Source organism: Trichoplusia ni, chromosome 4 (genome assembly GCF_003590095.1).
Source record: "Trichoplusia ni isolate ovarian cell line Hi5 chromosome 4, tn1, whole genome shotgun sequence".
Classification (NCBI taxonomy): domain Eukaryota; kingdom Metazoa; phylum Arthropoda; class Insecta; order Lepidoptera; family Noctuidae; genus Trichoplusia; species Trichoplusia ni.
Window position 1 is genome coordinate 18,558,473 of NC_039481.1, and position 17,103 is coordinate 18,575,575.

General features: G+C 35.8%; 2 protein-coding genes across 2 annotated transcripts; one reads left to right on the forward strand and one right to left on the reverse strand.

Moving 5' to 3' along the window:
* Positions 1 to 19: 19 nt before the first annotated feature.
* On the reverse strand, positions 20 to 10,643 carry LOC113493430 (activin receptor type-2A-like). The gene is made up of 5 exons (XM_026871416.1): positions 10,270 to 10,643; positions 7,573 to 8,474; positions 6,716 to 7,083; positions 5,719 to 5,869; positions 20 to 5,052 (listed from the first exon to the last, which is right to left on the reverse strand). The coding sequence occupies exons 1-5, from the start codon at positions 10,322 to 10,324 to the stop codon at positions 4,870 to 4,872; spliced, it is 1,659 nt and encodes a 552-aa protein (XP_026727217.1). The 5' UTR covers positions 10,325 to 10,643; the 3' UTR covers positions 20 to 4,869.
* A 247-nt stretch (positions 10,644 to 10,890) lies between these two features.
* LOC113493431 (DNA primase large subunit-like) lies at positions 10,891 to 12,505 on the forward strand. The gene has a single exon (XM_026871417.1). The coding sequence runs from the start codon at positions 11,026 to 11,028 to the stop codon at positions 12,286 to 12,288; it is 1,263 nt and encodes a 420-aa protein (XP_026727218.1). The 5' UTR covers positions 10,891 to 11,025; the 3' UTR covers positions 12,289 to 12,505.
* The last annotated feature ends 4,598 nt before the right edge of the window (positions 12,506 to 17,103 follow it).

The window sequence follows — 17,103 nt, forward strand, 5'->3', positions numbered from 1 at the left end:
ACGCAAATAAAATAAGAAATTGTCTAGAAAATATATTTTAATACATCAAATTTCAACAGACATCCACGTTTGTTAATTTGAAATAAAAAATAAATGATAAACATGGCCGCCGAGACACCGCCGGGCGGTAACTCGACCTGCATCGACACCCACCGAAATGTCTACACTACCCAATCTAAAAAACTCACTACTCTTTTACAATAGGTATTTTACACTAGAGCTGTGGACACACGGAGGACGATTGTACAATCGAATTAGGCCTTAAAATACTCTGACGAAGTCTGAATCAATTGTTTGATTATTCGGTTATCTTTGATGATATTAAAGCTGTACAATTGCTTTCAATCGAAACCCAAGCAAACATGTCGCTGGAGGGCTTATTACACTGGAGGAATCAAAGATAAACCGTCTCTAAATCAAGTCATAGAGTTAAGCAATTTACAAAAGCTATAGCGACTTGAATAGATAGTACAAAAACAAACATATATATTTGCAAGTTTTTGGGGATGTGTGCCCACAACCTAAAACTCTGACATTCAGACGAAAATATCCTATACTAACCTTAGTCTACATTATTTACATTTGGCAACATTACTTAGTCTATGTGTGGTGATATGCACACGGCATAGGTAAATCAAATTCATCATGATTTCCCATTATGATATTTCAATTATGTTCTAAAATCACAATATTTTCAATGATATTTCGTTTTCAGAGGTTTGTTCTCTTACGCGACTTGCATGATATTACAGAATGACGTAAGAGAACAAAATCACAGTTTTGTTACGAATAAAGTGCGTTCAACATTATTGACTAATTTAGGAAGAGGCGACGTGACTTTGAAAGTCTATCCCTTTCAAAACTACGACAGTGTCACAAAGTTATCTAGGTCAGTATGTTACAATGGAGTGTTGTAGGAGACACTATCGTCGCTGGTGTCTCATTGGGAACCAGTAATGTAGTGTGCAGCCTTTTACACAAGTAGCAAGACGATACAACACAATGTCGTAGTTAAAAATCCCACATTTCACAAATAAGTTGGAGGTAACATTCACATCTCCATCTAAGACACTAACTCAGATAACTTTGCACTGTACGTGCAGATGGCGTAACCAGTCCTGTCTATGGCACAACATGTAACACTTACACTCGCAAAGATACACTGCCTAGCATCCTTACAGCTCAAAACTCACATGAAAATTTCAAACTAACACCTGGAGTTGAACTCCTGAATAAAAACAATTTACACAAGAAGACGTACGAATTCCGAAAAACTGATTAACTTACATCCTTCTGTGATTGGTTTTTGTGTTTTTGGTCCACCAATCATATTCCATATGTTAGACAGTCTTTCAGAAACCGTTACATTCTAGTTATTGGATGGTGATACACTTACGGTCGACCGTGTGTCATTGGTAATACCGAATTGCGAAATTATACCTTATTGCTTTAATATAAAGGCGTTGTCAAAGACAAAGTAACCACCGATTTGCGCTCGCCTATAGGTGTCACCATCTCATATTCTTCTATTAACAATTTTCCAATAACATTCATAATTTTTAGCCTCAAAACATATGGCACCGACATAAATATGCCTTTTTATAAACAGATGTTTAACTCATCCAACAAATCGTTTTATAAACAAGAACAAATTCATAACTTGTATAAAATCATACATTTTCCTACATTCAACCCACTAGTTTAGACACACTTTTCTAACAAACATTGGTGAGTTTTGAGCTGTAACAGAAGCTGGGCCTAAGACTGATTAGCTCTAAATATTAAATTAACTTAATTTAGCAAATGACACCCACTTATGCAAATATTAAGACTAATTTCATTGCTTTAATTTCTCATAAATTTAGCACTTTTGATCGCTTTACATTTAAATAACTGATAAACTAAGTAAATAAAGCCAATTAATAAAATAATACCAGTCTTACAAAATAAGAGGTCCCATGTGAAACCAGGCAAGATAAGTTTGATATTGTGTGATAGTCTGTTGGCAGTGAACATTGGCCAATAAAGCCATAACAAAATGACGTGTAACATGCATTGACGTGACAACTGTGCTAGGGACCCCACACTATAAAAGTACCTAAAAATAATGATAATATAACAATGTTACTAAAAAAATATAATATATAACACGAGTATTCAATAACATAGCGCTTTAGCTGCAAATTAATACGTTATGTTAGTACTTACAATAAAATACGATATTGTTCAAATGATAAAAATATTAACATCGATTCATTACGAAACTAATTTCGAGAATTATGTTCGAAATTAAATAAGAAACATTTAAAAATAGAGAACATGAAATGAACATTCTCTTAATAAATATTTACACTTAATAAATAAATAATACAGTGTCCATGATAACTACTGTGGCGAGACTGTCCCGTTCCAAAAATGGAACTAGAGAACGAATTTAATTTACTTTTATATTTATCCTAACTTCGTGTGTTATCATGGACACTGTTCGTATAATATTTATTGCGACATTTACTATTAGATCCACAGCAAGTGCCAGGAAGTGGGCTCGGTTAAGGAAAGGGAGCGGGATTATCAATTACCATGCATTAGATCGCGGCACGATGTTTACTATGAGCGTGAAGGATGTTTATGAATAACTCTGTAACTTGTTTGTTGTGTCTGCTCAGGAAGACCTGTGACGTCGGAGCCTATAGAGGACCCCTACTCGTAAACAGACGAATTATGAACATGATACATTCGTTCATCTTTCACAGGAATAACAGACGTTGTTCTGTTAATTCATGAGAATAAAATTCATTGAAAAAATTTATAATTTTCTATTTGCGTGTGGCAAAGCGTGAGTAGCATTTAATCAAGCAGGTAAAATTTAATGCCGTTTTAATAAAAGGATCACGTAAATACTAGGTTTAAGATTGAATTAAGTTGTTGACGTTTTGTAGAATGCAAATACTTGCAATAAAACAGTAGTGGATTGATATTCCGAGGTAGTTCATTTGTTAATTATTATTTAATGGGCGATTCTCAAGCCGGATATCTGACGCTAAACGATACGATATTCCTGTATATTCTGTTGGTGTATCGTACCAATTGTATTGTACCTAGTGTATTTTACATATATTGTAGCATAACCATAAATTAAAAATGAATACCATAAAGCATGGTGGTGGAACTGATAATGGTCGTGTATGCGTCTTGTCTTTAGTTAATGTCAATTTTTAGTTTTTATTCAATAGATAGGAATTTATCATATTTGAATAAGACTATTGTTTTTCGTCGAGATACGTTAAAATTATAACCAGGAAGGCTTTTCACATCGTCAATGTTTTAACGGGACATAGTTGATGTCGATGGTATAACAATTTGGTGTCTCCCCTTTCAGTGTTGAAAATCAAATCTTGATTCGAAAATCAATTAAGCGTATTTTTTTCAAGGCTATTTTAATAAATTCATTTCCATAAGGAAATTCGATAAGTTTATTCTTTATTATCTACTTATCGAGTTTTAATCACCTGCATTCTATGAAAACTACACTGCAAAGATACCTCTCTTTTTCATAAATTTATAATCCAGGCTGCTTAATTATAATCAGAAGTAACTGTAAAAAATTGTGCGGTTTAAACAAAATGCTAGGACACAAAAATAGATTGACAACTGTTCTAAAATTGTAATAGTAATTGGTGCATATACCGTGTTATGTAAAAAAAATTCTTGTATTTTTTATCACTGCTGTTAATCATTAAATTTACAAAATCCTGTCTTTATAACGAATCATGGTGAAACTACATGATTTAGCGACATACATCATGACAGTCAATGGTCACTTAAATATATTACATTTTAGTATTTGGACACAAGTCTGTTCAAAAGTAAATGTTTATGTACATTTTAACTAATCGTTGTTTGCTTCCCAAAAAAATAAACATGAAATGATGTAGTTTCTACATGACTTAGAAAAATATAGGACCGTTTATAATTATCACGTAAAGATCAATTCATCTGCATTTAATATTAAACTCTCAAACGAGCGCTTACAGACATCTACATCACATACACAAAACTAACCAAGCACGGAACAAATATATGTATGTTAACTTCAGACATTTGTCGCGCGCAAGGATCGAACCTGCAACCCACAGCACAATGTCCATACGACCACTGTGCTACTGGGTTGAAGTAAATATATTTCCAACAACACGTATTATTTTTCTCTCTTCATATAACCTTCATAATCTTTTATTAGTATCTTACTAAGAAGTAATGGGAAAATAAACTATACAGTGACCGATTCTGGTGACCACAAACTCAATACGAAATAGTTATAAAGGTGTAAGTTTAACAAATCTAAATAAGACCTTATATCTCGCTCTGCATTAGACAGGAATTCGTCTAATTATCGTCTAGTTTGTGACCAACAGAATGACCACAAGTATCTTACATTAACCCTTAAATAACCGCCAAGTGATTTCGGAAACACATCAGATTCAATATACAGATTCGCATTTCGATTGTCCAATTATAAACTTTGTACTTTACCTTTGCGCGTTTCGTGCCGCGTCAACACCTCCAGGCACAGAATAACTGAGGGCTTCACTTTAATCTAAACACCGAAATAAAGTTCCTCGAATTTACAAAGGAGGTTTCAATTTAGATTTTGACGTTTCTGAACTATCCACTGCGAGCTTTAAGAATCTGTTTTGCAATACAGTTAAACACGCAATGGACAAATGTTAAATTGTTTCCTTTTTAGTAAAAACCTCCTTTAAGTTAAACTTTCGTATACTAATTCACTGTTCCCCAGTTAATTTGCTGTGTACCTGTATGAGGGTAGTTTCAGAACTGTATGAGCGGCAGTTCGACGTAGGTGTGACGTCAGCAGGGCTGGTGCTCGGCCAGTTCGTGTATCAGCAGGGGGGTGGTGTCGGGGGTGAGGGCGGGCGCGATGCTGGCCGGCTGCTGGGCGCACACTCGCTCCAGCACACACGACGCTGAGAGACGAGCCTCAGCGTCATGGTCCCAGCATTCTTCCATCGTGTCACATAACACTAGTAGGCCCTGTGGAGGTACTTAGTATTAGGCCGCGTTCACACTAAGCGTATGTTAGCTGATTCCAGACGTGTCAGTTTATTGTATTTCCTTACATATCTATTTTATTTTGTCAAATACCCTATTGTTCGAGTCTTCAATTTCGAATGTAATAAAATATTATATTTGATTTAAATCCTTTAGTGCTACGCAGGGCAAGTTAATCACTGAAAAGGATAACAGGTAAACTATGCATAACAACAAACATTTCCCATTAAAACTAATTGTAAATCAGAACTATACTTTATCCTTCTTAATAAAACCGCATTACCGCACACTGAAGGATTTCCCCTTCATTAAAACCAACTATTTTGTCCTGCAGCTTGCAATTTATCGCTAATCGAAATCAAATGAAATATTTAATATTTATTAATATTTAATACCAAGAGCTTTTTATGAAAGAAAAAATATAAATTGTTATTTTGAAAAAAAAAATCTCTTTGAATCGGTACAAATATTTTATTTGTTCATGACAGACTATGACTACTACAAAGATTTTGACTTTTAATCCGGCCTACATCCCTATACTAAGTTATTGTACTTGACTACATTAGGAGCTAGTTATACCCGATAATGTTCAAAATCTTGCTTTAGTGACCGTACAATACTCGATAATGTTAAGTTACGTCGACTTACCGGGTGGTTCCTCCAATGCGGCGGTATGTGTGGCCTGAGTTTCCTCTGCACGACGGCCTCCTGCATCTCTTCCAGACTGGGGTGAGAGCCGACCTCCTCTTCTAGAGGCAGCCGGTACTGGCCGGGCGTGTCTGATGCTGCGTCAGTGCATCTACAAGGAAAAATTATGCTAAAGGTTCCCAAATAAATGGATTTTTGGATTTCTTGTAATGTTAAAAATTTCGAGCTCATGATCATGACGAAACTTCGGTTGGATCCGAAACTAATTGGGACATCCCGATGAATTTAATACGCGTCATATTAATAAAATAATTAAAAAGCAACTTATTCTGGAAAAATAATTCATATGTGTTTACAGATCGACAAAACCATCTTGTATGTCTCTCTATGAAATGGTAGTCGTATTTTAAAAGTTATAAAAAAGCATCTTACGACTAAATCACTAGACCAATATATTAGGAAGTTAGTCAAAGACTAAGAATCGATATAAAATGTATGCTGCCATAGCCGTGCAGAAGCGATGCGAGCAAAGTCGCGGGCGAAAACAAGTAGGTCTAAAATCAGTGCACACTGCGCTAATTTCATTAATTCTAAGTAACATAAATCAATATCTCAGTTTATTTTGTGATGAATTTGACCTAAAAACATAAACGAGGGCTTCTAAACTTAGTTCTCGTTTGACGAACGACTGTGAATATCGGGGGATACCGCGTCCAGATATATATAGAACATTTATTTGATATTGTGTCAGTCTTAAGTTGTTTGTGCTTTTTACTTTGATGTCTTTTTAATGCCTTGTCTCAGACTTGGCTTTGAAAATATACAAAATCTGTTTAATTAATCCTCATGATTCATTCCCTAATTTATAAACATCATCAACGGAAAAGTTAACAATAAGGAGGCCTTTCTTAAAAAATAATGTTTGTGGTCTATTAGAGAATAACCTTCATCTCTATATTTGAATCAATGAACAATATAATTACTTTAAAGAACTCACCTTGACGCGATCTCCCAGAGCACGAGTGCGCATGCGTACATGTCTATCCTTAAGAACGCATCCTTGGTGAAGTTGATAGCGCCGTCCAGGACTTCCGGGGCCATGTACCTCCTCGTCCCAACTTGTCCGTGGGCATCACCACAGCCCCTCCCCGCTACGAAGATCAGGGCCAGTCCAAAGTCCGCGATGCAAGCGCTCAAGTCCGCTTTCAGAAGTACGTTCTTGGACTTGAAGTCTCGGTGTGCGACGGCAGGTTTGCCACCGCCTTCCTCGTGTAAGTGAGCCAGACCGCGGGCGACGCACGCCGCGATACGCCAAGCCTCTACCCAGGTCAGGGTATGACCTTTCAAGTAGTCGCAAAGTGATCCCTGACAAAATAATGGTCATGCTATAAGATCCAGTTAAGAATAAAAGTAGTTACTTTATGAGGTGAATACATTAAGAACAAAGTTCAAAACAATTTGCGATGCAACCTCGTCAACTAGAACTTGAGTCAAAACCTAGACAAGTGGTGCCAAAATACTTATGAGAATGAGTAATCTTTTAACATTTAAATTTTTAATGCCCTTGTCTCACGGAAATACAAAGTCACCTGATGTTCCAAGTTTAACATACTAAATGCAAAATTCATGCGGAGCTTGTTGAGAACCAATCGATCTGTTAAGATGCAGGCGTATATTTTTAACTTGCCCCTATTGTGTCGAGGCACGGTCAAGTCTTACGTAACATTTAACTCAATAGGGAGATGAAATGCAATGATTTAACGACATATGTTATAACATTCTTTGTAATATAAATAGACGTTGATGTTTGAATAAAGAATAAGGTTATGATTTTTTTTTATAAGAGTAACTTACCTTTTCATGGTAAGCAGTGACCAGCCAATATTCAGCCTGAAGATTGTCGCCTTTCTTGTCAACGCCAATGTAGTGGAGGATGTCCGGGTGATCCATACGAGCGAGACGGAAGATCTCCTGCTCAGCCAGCCACGACTGCTTGTCTTGCAAAGGGAATACTTTAACGGCAACGTCACGCTGGCCAAGCTTCGCCCTCCACACGGCTCCGAATCGACCACGAGCTCTAACCTCGCACAGTGTAACCTGTCCCACAAGACCGACCGCTTCGTTCTCCATGCCGGCGCCGGCAGACGGCGGCCTAGATAACGAAGCCTCTCCGTTTGCTAGTTCCGCGAACGAGGACCCCTTACGTTTTCTGTACAGCAAGTAACATCCGACGAGAATGGCGAACAGCAGGAACAGTGGTGTTAGCGTGTAAGCTATGACGGCTTTCGTGTCATCGTCAGCGCTAGGGACGGCAGATGCTGGCACTCGGGCGGGTGGGACTTCAGTCTGTGATGGGATCCCGGCTTCGATGCCCGGGAACACTGCGTTTTGGTTACACATATTTCCTTCACAGCAGCAATGGAGCAGGGGTAGTTTCGAGTAGTGGAGCCGGCAGTTTGACGCGCGGTCCGTGCACGAGACCGTGTCGACAAAGCATCCTTTTACCTTCGGATATGCTGTATTCGTGACATTATCCACCTGCCAGAGAACAAAGCAGTGGTTGCTCTTATCGGCTTCCACCGGTGGACATTCTTCCCTGATGACGTCAGGGACACAAGTGGAATTTTTTGACGTATCACATGTTGATGTTTGGGAGCCATTGAAGAACTCGCAGTACTTGGTGGTGACTCGGCCTTCTTTGGGCCGGGGAGGAGGGTTCTCGTCAGAGGGCGGAGCTGCTGAAGCTACTTGAGACCCTGAGAACAAACATACAAAATTGTAGACATTTTCTAAAAATCAAATATTACTTTATTTTATTCAATTTATTTTTGGGTTCAGATTGCACTACACAACATGGTCCTGTATTACAAAAAATGTATTAATTGAGCTTTAGGCATCTGCTAGGATAGTAATAGAAATACCCATTTATAATTGTGATGATTCATTAGATAGCAATGCGTCACATCTGGTTGTATGGCTGAATTATATTTATTGCTTTTTTACTTCGAGTATCTAGTTTATTTAACAGCAAACTTTTTTAAGAGTGGGTAATTAGGAACTGGCTTTGACCTTTGACTATATGACTGAATTTGGTATATTATAGACTACAATGGGACAGCGTCCTAGCTAACAAAGTTTCACTGTTGTATGTATATTTTGGCTAAGTTTCTTTGGCTTAAGTTTTGGTTAATGAGAAGATATCAACAGTAAGATTTTCAGAAATCTTATCAGTTAGTATTAATATAAGTAGCTGAGAGTAAATAGTGATTTATAAACATAATTGGGGCTATAATATTCTTCTATAAATTACAATAACAACAGAAATAGCAGTATTTGTATATATCATTATAATCTGGTTGTTTTTAGTATGGATTGATTGGCAGATATTATGCCTTATTTCAGAAAATAAACACACTGTCAACTTCATTAAAGCTACATATAATTAAAATAAGTTTTGAGCAAAGGATGAAAGCTCATTCATTGTTATAAAACTTTCAACTAAGTTTCCACAATGTGATCTTTAATTCGGATTCATTTTATTGTATTGAAATTACTGGCTGGTTCCATGTAGCCCAAACTAGAGAATTGTGGAAGGATTAAGGGCTTTTTCCCAGCAGTAGGCAACAGTGGCCTAGATAAAATCCATTTCAAAAATATCATCATATAAGTGTTATAAAGATTACCTTGATATTGAATCTTGAAAAACCTTGATGTCAAAATGAATAAGTACTAAGACCAAGGATTTGTTTCTTTAAGTTTTTTTAATTTGTTATATTTATAAATTTGTCTCTATAAATCAACTTCTTGGTGAATTCTGAGCTGAAACTAATCTTATAACTTCAATTTCTTTGGTCTTTTATTGTGTGCTGTATATTAAAAACAACCAAACAAAATTGTAGAAGTTCTTTGGAAGTTGAAAGTAGAGAAATTCAAAATGTAGGTACAATAGGAGTAAAAGGTGATTATTATACAATTTGCAACAAAGACTTCAAAGTTTAAATTAAATGCAAGCAAAAACAAGCAATCAAGTTCAAAAACAGAATTAGCATCAAAATAAGAAAATTAAAAGTTCACTAATTGTCTTTTTTATAGTCAATGAAAAAGGGTTGATTAAATATATTTAAAACCAGGAGTCTGAGCTTCATGATCTAATAAAATCAGTAGACTATAAGTACTCCCTTAATTGTTTACTATTCCTAATTTGAACTTCTCAGAAAAGGTGGCTTACAAGTTGTCCTACTCAGTAGGAATGTGAGTATTTAGCTGTTTTATCTGTTGCTCATGTTTTAGTTGTAATATATTTACATAACTTTGTCTAGACAAGGCACTATTAACATATACTGAGTAAGTTAATTGTTATATAAATAAAAAGTTGTGACAATGTTTGTTATCAAAACAATGAAGGCATAATTATAAATTTATTTAATTTACAAATGTAAGCTTTAAATCTGACCTAAATTTGGAGGTTCACACCTTGTAGTATAAAGCCTTATCAACTAACAAACATTAGCTTTGTACAAGTCTAATATAAATAGGCAAGACTCGACTCACCAAACATGATTATCACGGCGAGGTACAATATCTTGGAAGCCATCATCAGAACCATGGCGCAGGCGGGATCAGCCCTCCCGACCCGACGCGACAAACCAATGTTATTTTTATACGCGGCCCCGACATCAAACGTCTAGTCTATTTAGGAAATTCCGACATAAGTACATGTCAGATAAACAACGCACATCCCAATACGGTCAATTCACACACACCCACAATAAACACGTATGCAAGAAACGTTGCAACGTGCACGTTGATTAGTATAAATTAATCCAATAATGTTAATTGCATTGATTTCAATTAGTATTTCCGAAAATAAAGCGCATCATACAAATCGTAGTACGATGCTTCACTTTTTTTGACTTTTATAGAGACGCGAAATGGTTGGATTCCTTGTATAGCCTTCATTCATAATAGAGATGCTCTGGATATATTTTAGTCGATTTTAATTAACAAGAAATTTATCAATTGTACTTTTTTGATAAGATTTATATAATGATTCTTCAACTATGTAGTTATATTAAATAAAATTTGATGCTTACTTGACTAAATGCAAATATTTACGTAGTACCACAATAAATTACTTGGCAACATTATTGGAATGAAATGACGTGTGACATTGACGTTAGTCCCAGTTGTCTTGAATATGCGAATGTAAACATGTACCAGCAGTACTGTTGTTAATTGAATTTATTTAAATAAAGCTATAAAATATTAAAATAAAAATGCTGTGGGACGTTAATATGTGACGTAAGCATGGCATTCTTCTACTTGACCCCTGTCAAAGGTGAATTGCCTGCACATTTATTAGATATAATCGTTGTTAATAGGCTGAGTTACCTTAAAACAATCTTAAATGGAGAACCGCCTCTATACAATGAGTACCTTGTAGAAGGAAGTATATATGACAACGTGGGACACTTCACATTATGTATTTTATCAATATTGTATGCGAACAGAGAGTTCTCCCAGTTTTTTGTCAACGCAGAATTAGAGCTTTTCAAACGGCGTTTGGAAACTTTGACGGCTTATGAGTTGAGGTCATTCTCTAAGAAACTGCTCAGGAACATTAAGAAGACTGAAAATGTACCTACATTTATTGATTCCTTACAAGTTTTAAGCCAACATTTAGTTTTGAAGGATGTGGCTCAGCATATTTGCGCATCCCACAATATCAATTGTAATTTCTACAGTATTCGATTAAATTTTAGGCAGTGCCTGAGCCTTGTAGCTAAAAGGCAAGTTGAACTATCAAATGGCTTTGCCATAATACCATGTGGAAGATGGAAACAATACATGACAATACTTTATAGAGAAAACATTATGAGAAGAATGAGGCATACAGATGTGACTCCACTCAAAAGTGATCCTAGAATTATGGAGCTTCTTCACAAAGTAAAAACTGAAATCACAGCAACAAAAGATAAAACAAATATATTACTAAGTAAAGATGTAGATGTTACATCAACATATTTCCCTCCATGTATGCTAAACCTGCATCAAAACCTTCGCAGAAGACACAGACTGACTCATTCACAGAGGTTTTATTACAGTTTATTTTTAAAGGATATAGGGATGCCAGTGGAGGAAGCTTTAGAGTTTTGGAAGGCAGAGTATAGCCTACATCCCAATGGCCACCATGCTTGCTGTCACAACTGGGAAAAGGATGAAAAGAAATACATGTATGGCATTAGACATATGTATGGATTAGAAGGAGGTAGAAAAAACTACACTTCAGTAAACTGCCAAAGAATTCAGAGCATAGACAATTGCTCTGAAGGTGGATGCCCATTTAAGTCCTTTGACTCAAACAAAATGGTTCCACTTTTGAAAAACTGTACTGAACCAATCTTGTCACAAATAAATGAATTAAAACAAAGAAGGCTGTACACAAATGCTTGTATGCTATTTATGAAAAGTTGTTACTCTAAGTCTATGGATTGTGATAGTTTTGATATTAATTTTACGCCTGTTAAATATTATAATATAGCAACTCTAGGAGAGAAAATGGAATTATGATAGAGATTTAGATTAGTATTTTTTAAGTTTTGCAAAATTTTATTTACTTTATGTAATTTATCAAAAAGAAGATTTATATTGCATGTCTTATGGTCCTATACGCTTCTCTAATGTACTAAACCCGTTTTGGAAGAAAAGAGAATAGTTTGAATTTAGACTTGTCCTTTTATAAAGCTATTAAAAAAGCTGCAGTATTCTGCGTATTTTTTTTTATTAATAAACCTTTTTGTAATCCCTCATTTAGATGATGAGACAAATATCGTGACATTTGATTAACTTTACCTTTGCAGATCGATCACCTGAAATATTACGACAACCGCTATATGGCACGATATTTCTCACATCGTCTTTTTTGTAAAGAAATTGTTATGCGACTGGTTGCACTGGTACCTACTTAGCTGCATCCCGTTAGACTGGAAGCCGATCCAGACATAGTTTGAAAAAGGCTAGGGCGATGATGACTGTGTGCCATGACAAAATAACGTGTTTACACGTATAGTAGGTATTCGACAACCCAACACATTGGAAAAGGCTAGGATGATGATGACTGTGTGTGTGTTTACTCGCATAAATAGCATTCAAATCAGGCCTACTGTCGTCCGCCAACTCTTATAATTATAATATTGAAATTGTGTAAGCGTGACAACATAATATCATTGGCAACAAAGCGCTAAACGAACTAGAAAGGCGTCTCTCTACCGTAACTACAATAATAATACTTAAAGAGGCGGATGGCCCTCAAATCTGCCGTAATCGTGTCATTGTATTATAAGGTGGAACTATTTTATTGATAACAAATAAAGCCAGTAAGAAAAATACTTATTTATTTCAGACAATACAATGAACATCAACATTATAATAATGTAATAGTCAAGCAAACTCATTCAATAGACACACAGCCATAGATCAAACGTCAGATTATGCATAACTTCAATGTCTCAATTTATCAGACTTACGCACGTTGTTACGAAATGTTTCAATAAATAGTGTGTGAATAAAAAATAACTAAATAACTTACAATTTCTCTTTAAATATATTGTAAAGGATTCAAGGCTTAAAGAACTTTTTTTAGCAAGGCTTATAGACTGCAAGGATAGCCAAATTGTTGAGGTCATCACGCCAAAGCCACCGTGCGAGCGTTGCGGGTTCGATTCCGGCTTAGGACAACCGTTTGACTCGCGAATACTTGTACAGAATCTGGGTGTCTTTGTGCTTGTGATTCAAAGGTTTGTGAAACCACCCGCGTAACATCATCGTCGGCCTAGTCTTTTTCCAACTATGTTGGGGTCGGCTTCCAGTCTAACTGGATTTTACAAGGAGCGACTGCCTATCTGACCTCCTCAACCCAGTTACCTGGGTAATTCGATAGATACCCCTTGGTTAGACTGGTTGTCAGACTTTCAAGCTTCTGACTTCCTGTAACGACTGTCAAAGGTGTATGAATAACAGCCGTGATAATACAGTCTTGACAACAAATCAAAGTGTCGAAGAGGAAATAGATTAAGCGAAAACCTATAGACGTAGTAGGTACCTATTTATTTTATTATCAACTCTATCGATTACATATATATCTATCCTGCAAATTTGGCGGTCGTTTATCCTACTGCGCATTGCCAATGCCAGTCGTCGTAGGCAGATATTAAACATAGGTGCCATACCATCGCACATATAACATTCCTTTGCTGTAACTTAATTTATTATTAATAATACTCTACAACATTTGTTATTTTATATCTTGCCGTCACTAGAACTTTCTTTATTGTTTGAAATCGTTGAGTTAAAATGGAAGCAATTAGGAGATATTAAACACAAATTAAGTAAATGACATTACCTAATAGTTAACGGCTTTGTGCAATAATCCTTAATTTAAAAATAAATTAAGATGTTTGACAATAATTTATTTAATGATGTTTTGGTTGACGCAGAAATATGACCATATTAGTACTTACTACGCAGTACTAATATGGTTGTTTGTGTTGTAGAAGCGTGACAGCGGTTGGATAGCGTAGAGCGGCGTCTCTGTTCCACACCCGCAATAATGTTTCAAGGATTCTCCTAAGAATTTTGCCTAGACAATAATTGTAATTAATAGCGAGTGTTCGCCCGGTACTGAATGTCCAATTATTGTGTTCCAAAAAATCTTAGGAGAAAGCGAATACTGGCTTGTTATTTTAATCCAATTTCCATTCATAAGTAAGTAGTAGAATTGTGTCTCCGGCTTTTTACAAGCATGTACTTAAAATGGATCATACAAACACTTTTTTCAGGTTCGATTCTCGCGTAAATCGAATCCGAAGGCTTCGCTCAATCGCTACTCGAGGTGCAGTGCAGTCAGATATTTGGCAATTTAAACGTTTCCGTTTTAAGCAATATTTAGATATCTTCACTATGTACGGTACTTAAATTAGATACATACTGAAGCTATTCACGCTTTACTTTAAGTCATAAACACTTATATTACCTACGTTATTTAGGTACATTCGTCATTCATGAGTCAGGGTTGCCAAAGTAGTTATTACCTGCATGAACATGCAAATTCGGCAAATCGATAAATAACAGCCGCGTGACAGAACTGTCACGAATTAATAAGTTATCAAAGTTTAAGTGTCAATATCGACACAATATCGTATTTCGAAAGATAATCGATAGATATAATTTTTAACTATTTTAAGGGTTTATCCACAAAAATAATATTATATTTCTTTAGGGTGGAAACTTATTGCGTAGCGCTCTAGTGAATTAATATTTTTTATTCTCTAGTACCTTGGTTATTGTACCTTCTATGTAGGTATCTACTTACCTACGCAGGTTGCTAATGAGAATGATGTGATCTATTTTATTAACTTATATAGATTTTTTACTAATTTTATATTCACCTGTGAATGGTTCCAGGAAACTTAATTGAAGTTTACACTTCGGGAATTTGGTCCGAAATACGGAATTAATGAAAGCAAATAAAAAGAAAGCCGGTATTTATTTATGCATAATAATTTCCATTAAGCCAGAATTTAAATACAGGCATCAAATAATAAATGTAAGGGCAAGGTCACACGGCGCGTGCACTGCCCACCGCCGCCGCGTCGCTGCAATATCCATCAATTATTTACATCGCAAACACTATAAGTTCTCGATACGAATAAAACGTTTTGTTTGAACTCGAAGATTGTGCCTGTAGTGTTTCTGAAAAGATTTTTGATACAGAGGATTTAAGTCTTTCTTTCAACCATTCTTGTTCTACGACTGGCCTGTTGGTCTAGTGGTATAGTGGCCCTGACTGATATACCGGAGGTCTCAGTATCAATTCCGAGACAGACCAAATAGTTATTTATATTTTGTATGTATTAAGAAATGAGTATGTTTGTCAGTTGTCTAATACTATACAAGTTTTTCTTTGCTTTGGGACTAGATGGCGTTAGTCACAATCTTATTTTTTTAAGAGGTGGTGGTTGGCACCCAGGGGATGACGAACAGAATTTCGAATAACAAGAGAAACAAAGGAATGAGAGAAGGTCCTGGCCACATATGAGCAAACAAGTCTATTAACCCAGCTATAACAGGTCCTTCTGCCTTTCCTAAAAGAAGTAAGGCCAAAGAAGGTTGGTTGCTATCCATTCATGAAAGTATTGCATATTTATACAAGCAATTGTAAATAGTAGGAACCTTTCAGCCTGGTTTGGCTCCACAAACTGTGTGCAAGAACTCTCGAAGGAGATCGTATTACAATTTTATTACATAAACAAATTAATTATTTCGTAAAGAGCACAAAGGCATGCTCTGTTCACACATCTAGGCTCAGGTATTTACAGTTTGTTATGTCATACAATAACACATTGTACCAAGATGTTAAACAATAGCAAATGGAGCTTTTTGACTAACCGTTCAAAGACCTCTTTTAATAACGAAAACAACACGTAAATATGATTTGTCGCTTCTCGCTTTATTCACCTGTTTTCAGTAACTTTAATTACCCGTTCGTAAAGTACCTAAACATTTTAAAACAATACTTTTAAGTATCAAGTATTTCATTTCTTTCTACGGGAAGGACAAAGAGACCGACTAATTCAAAATAACATATCATAATCCTATCCTTTTGATGTAATCCTAGGATGTAGCTAAGTAGGTACCTACGTGATACTTTTTTTTGAAGTCGCCTTTTTTTATTAAAATAATTTTCCATGCAGGATAAGGTTCAGGTTAATTTATTACTAGACATTCAATATTAAATGGACAATAATACTCTAAAAAGTATCTAATTAAATTAAAGTATAAATAGGAGTAGAAGAGAAAGTTCTCGATAAAACTAATTATTATAAAACGAATGAGAAAGCCACTGTATAATTACGTATATAGTATTACTTATTCTATATACCTACTGTGGCATCATTTAATGCTGATCTTTTAAAATCAGGAGTAAAAATCTCCTGATTTTTGGTTGCTTCCTTTCCGGATCAAAGAGAGACCTAGAAGAGAGGTACCGAACATACTGTCACACATTCAAACCCTTTTTTTTTTGTTAAGTCGGGGAATCCTCATGGACCCCCACTCCTCGGGAGAGGAAATGGGTAGTTTCAGACTCTTACTGACTAAACCTGAACCGCCGTGTTACGTCGTTTTTGTGTCGGTGTAGTGCAATGCGTTACAATCCTTCAAACAACACTTTCAAAACCATGATAATATACTGTAATGTATACACGTGGTGTACTCAGCTTGGATCAATCAGGAACCAGGAATTAAATAAAATGTGATTTACAAAAGGACAGGCGAAACTTTAATGGAAGCTCCTAATTAAATTTTATTTCGTCTAATAACTGTGGT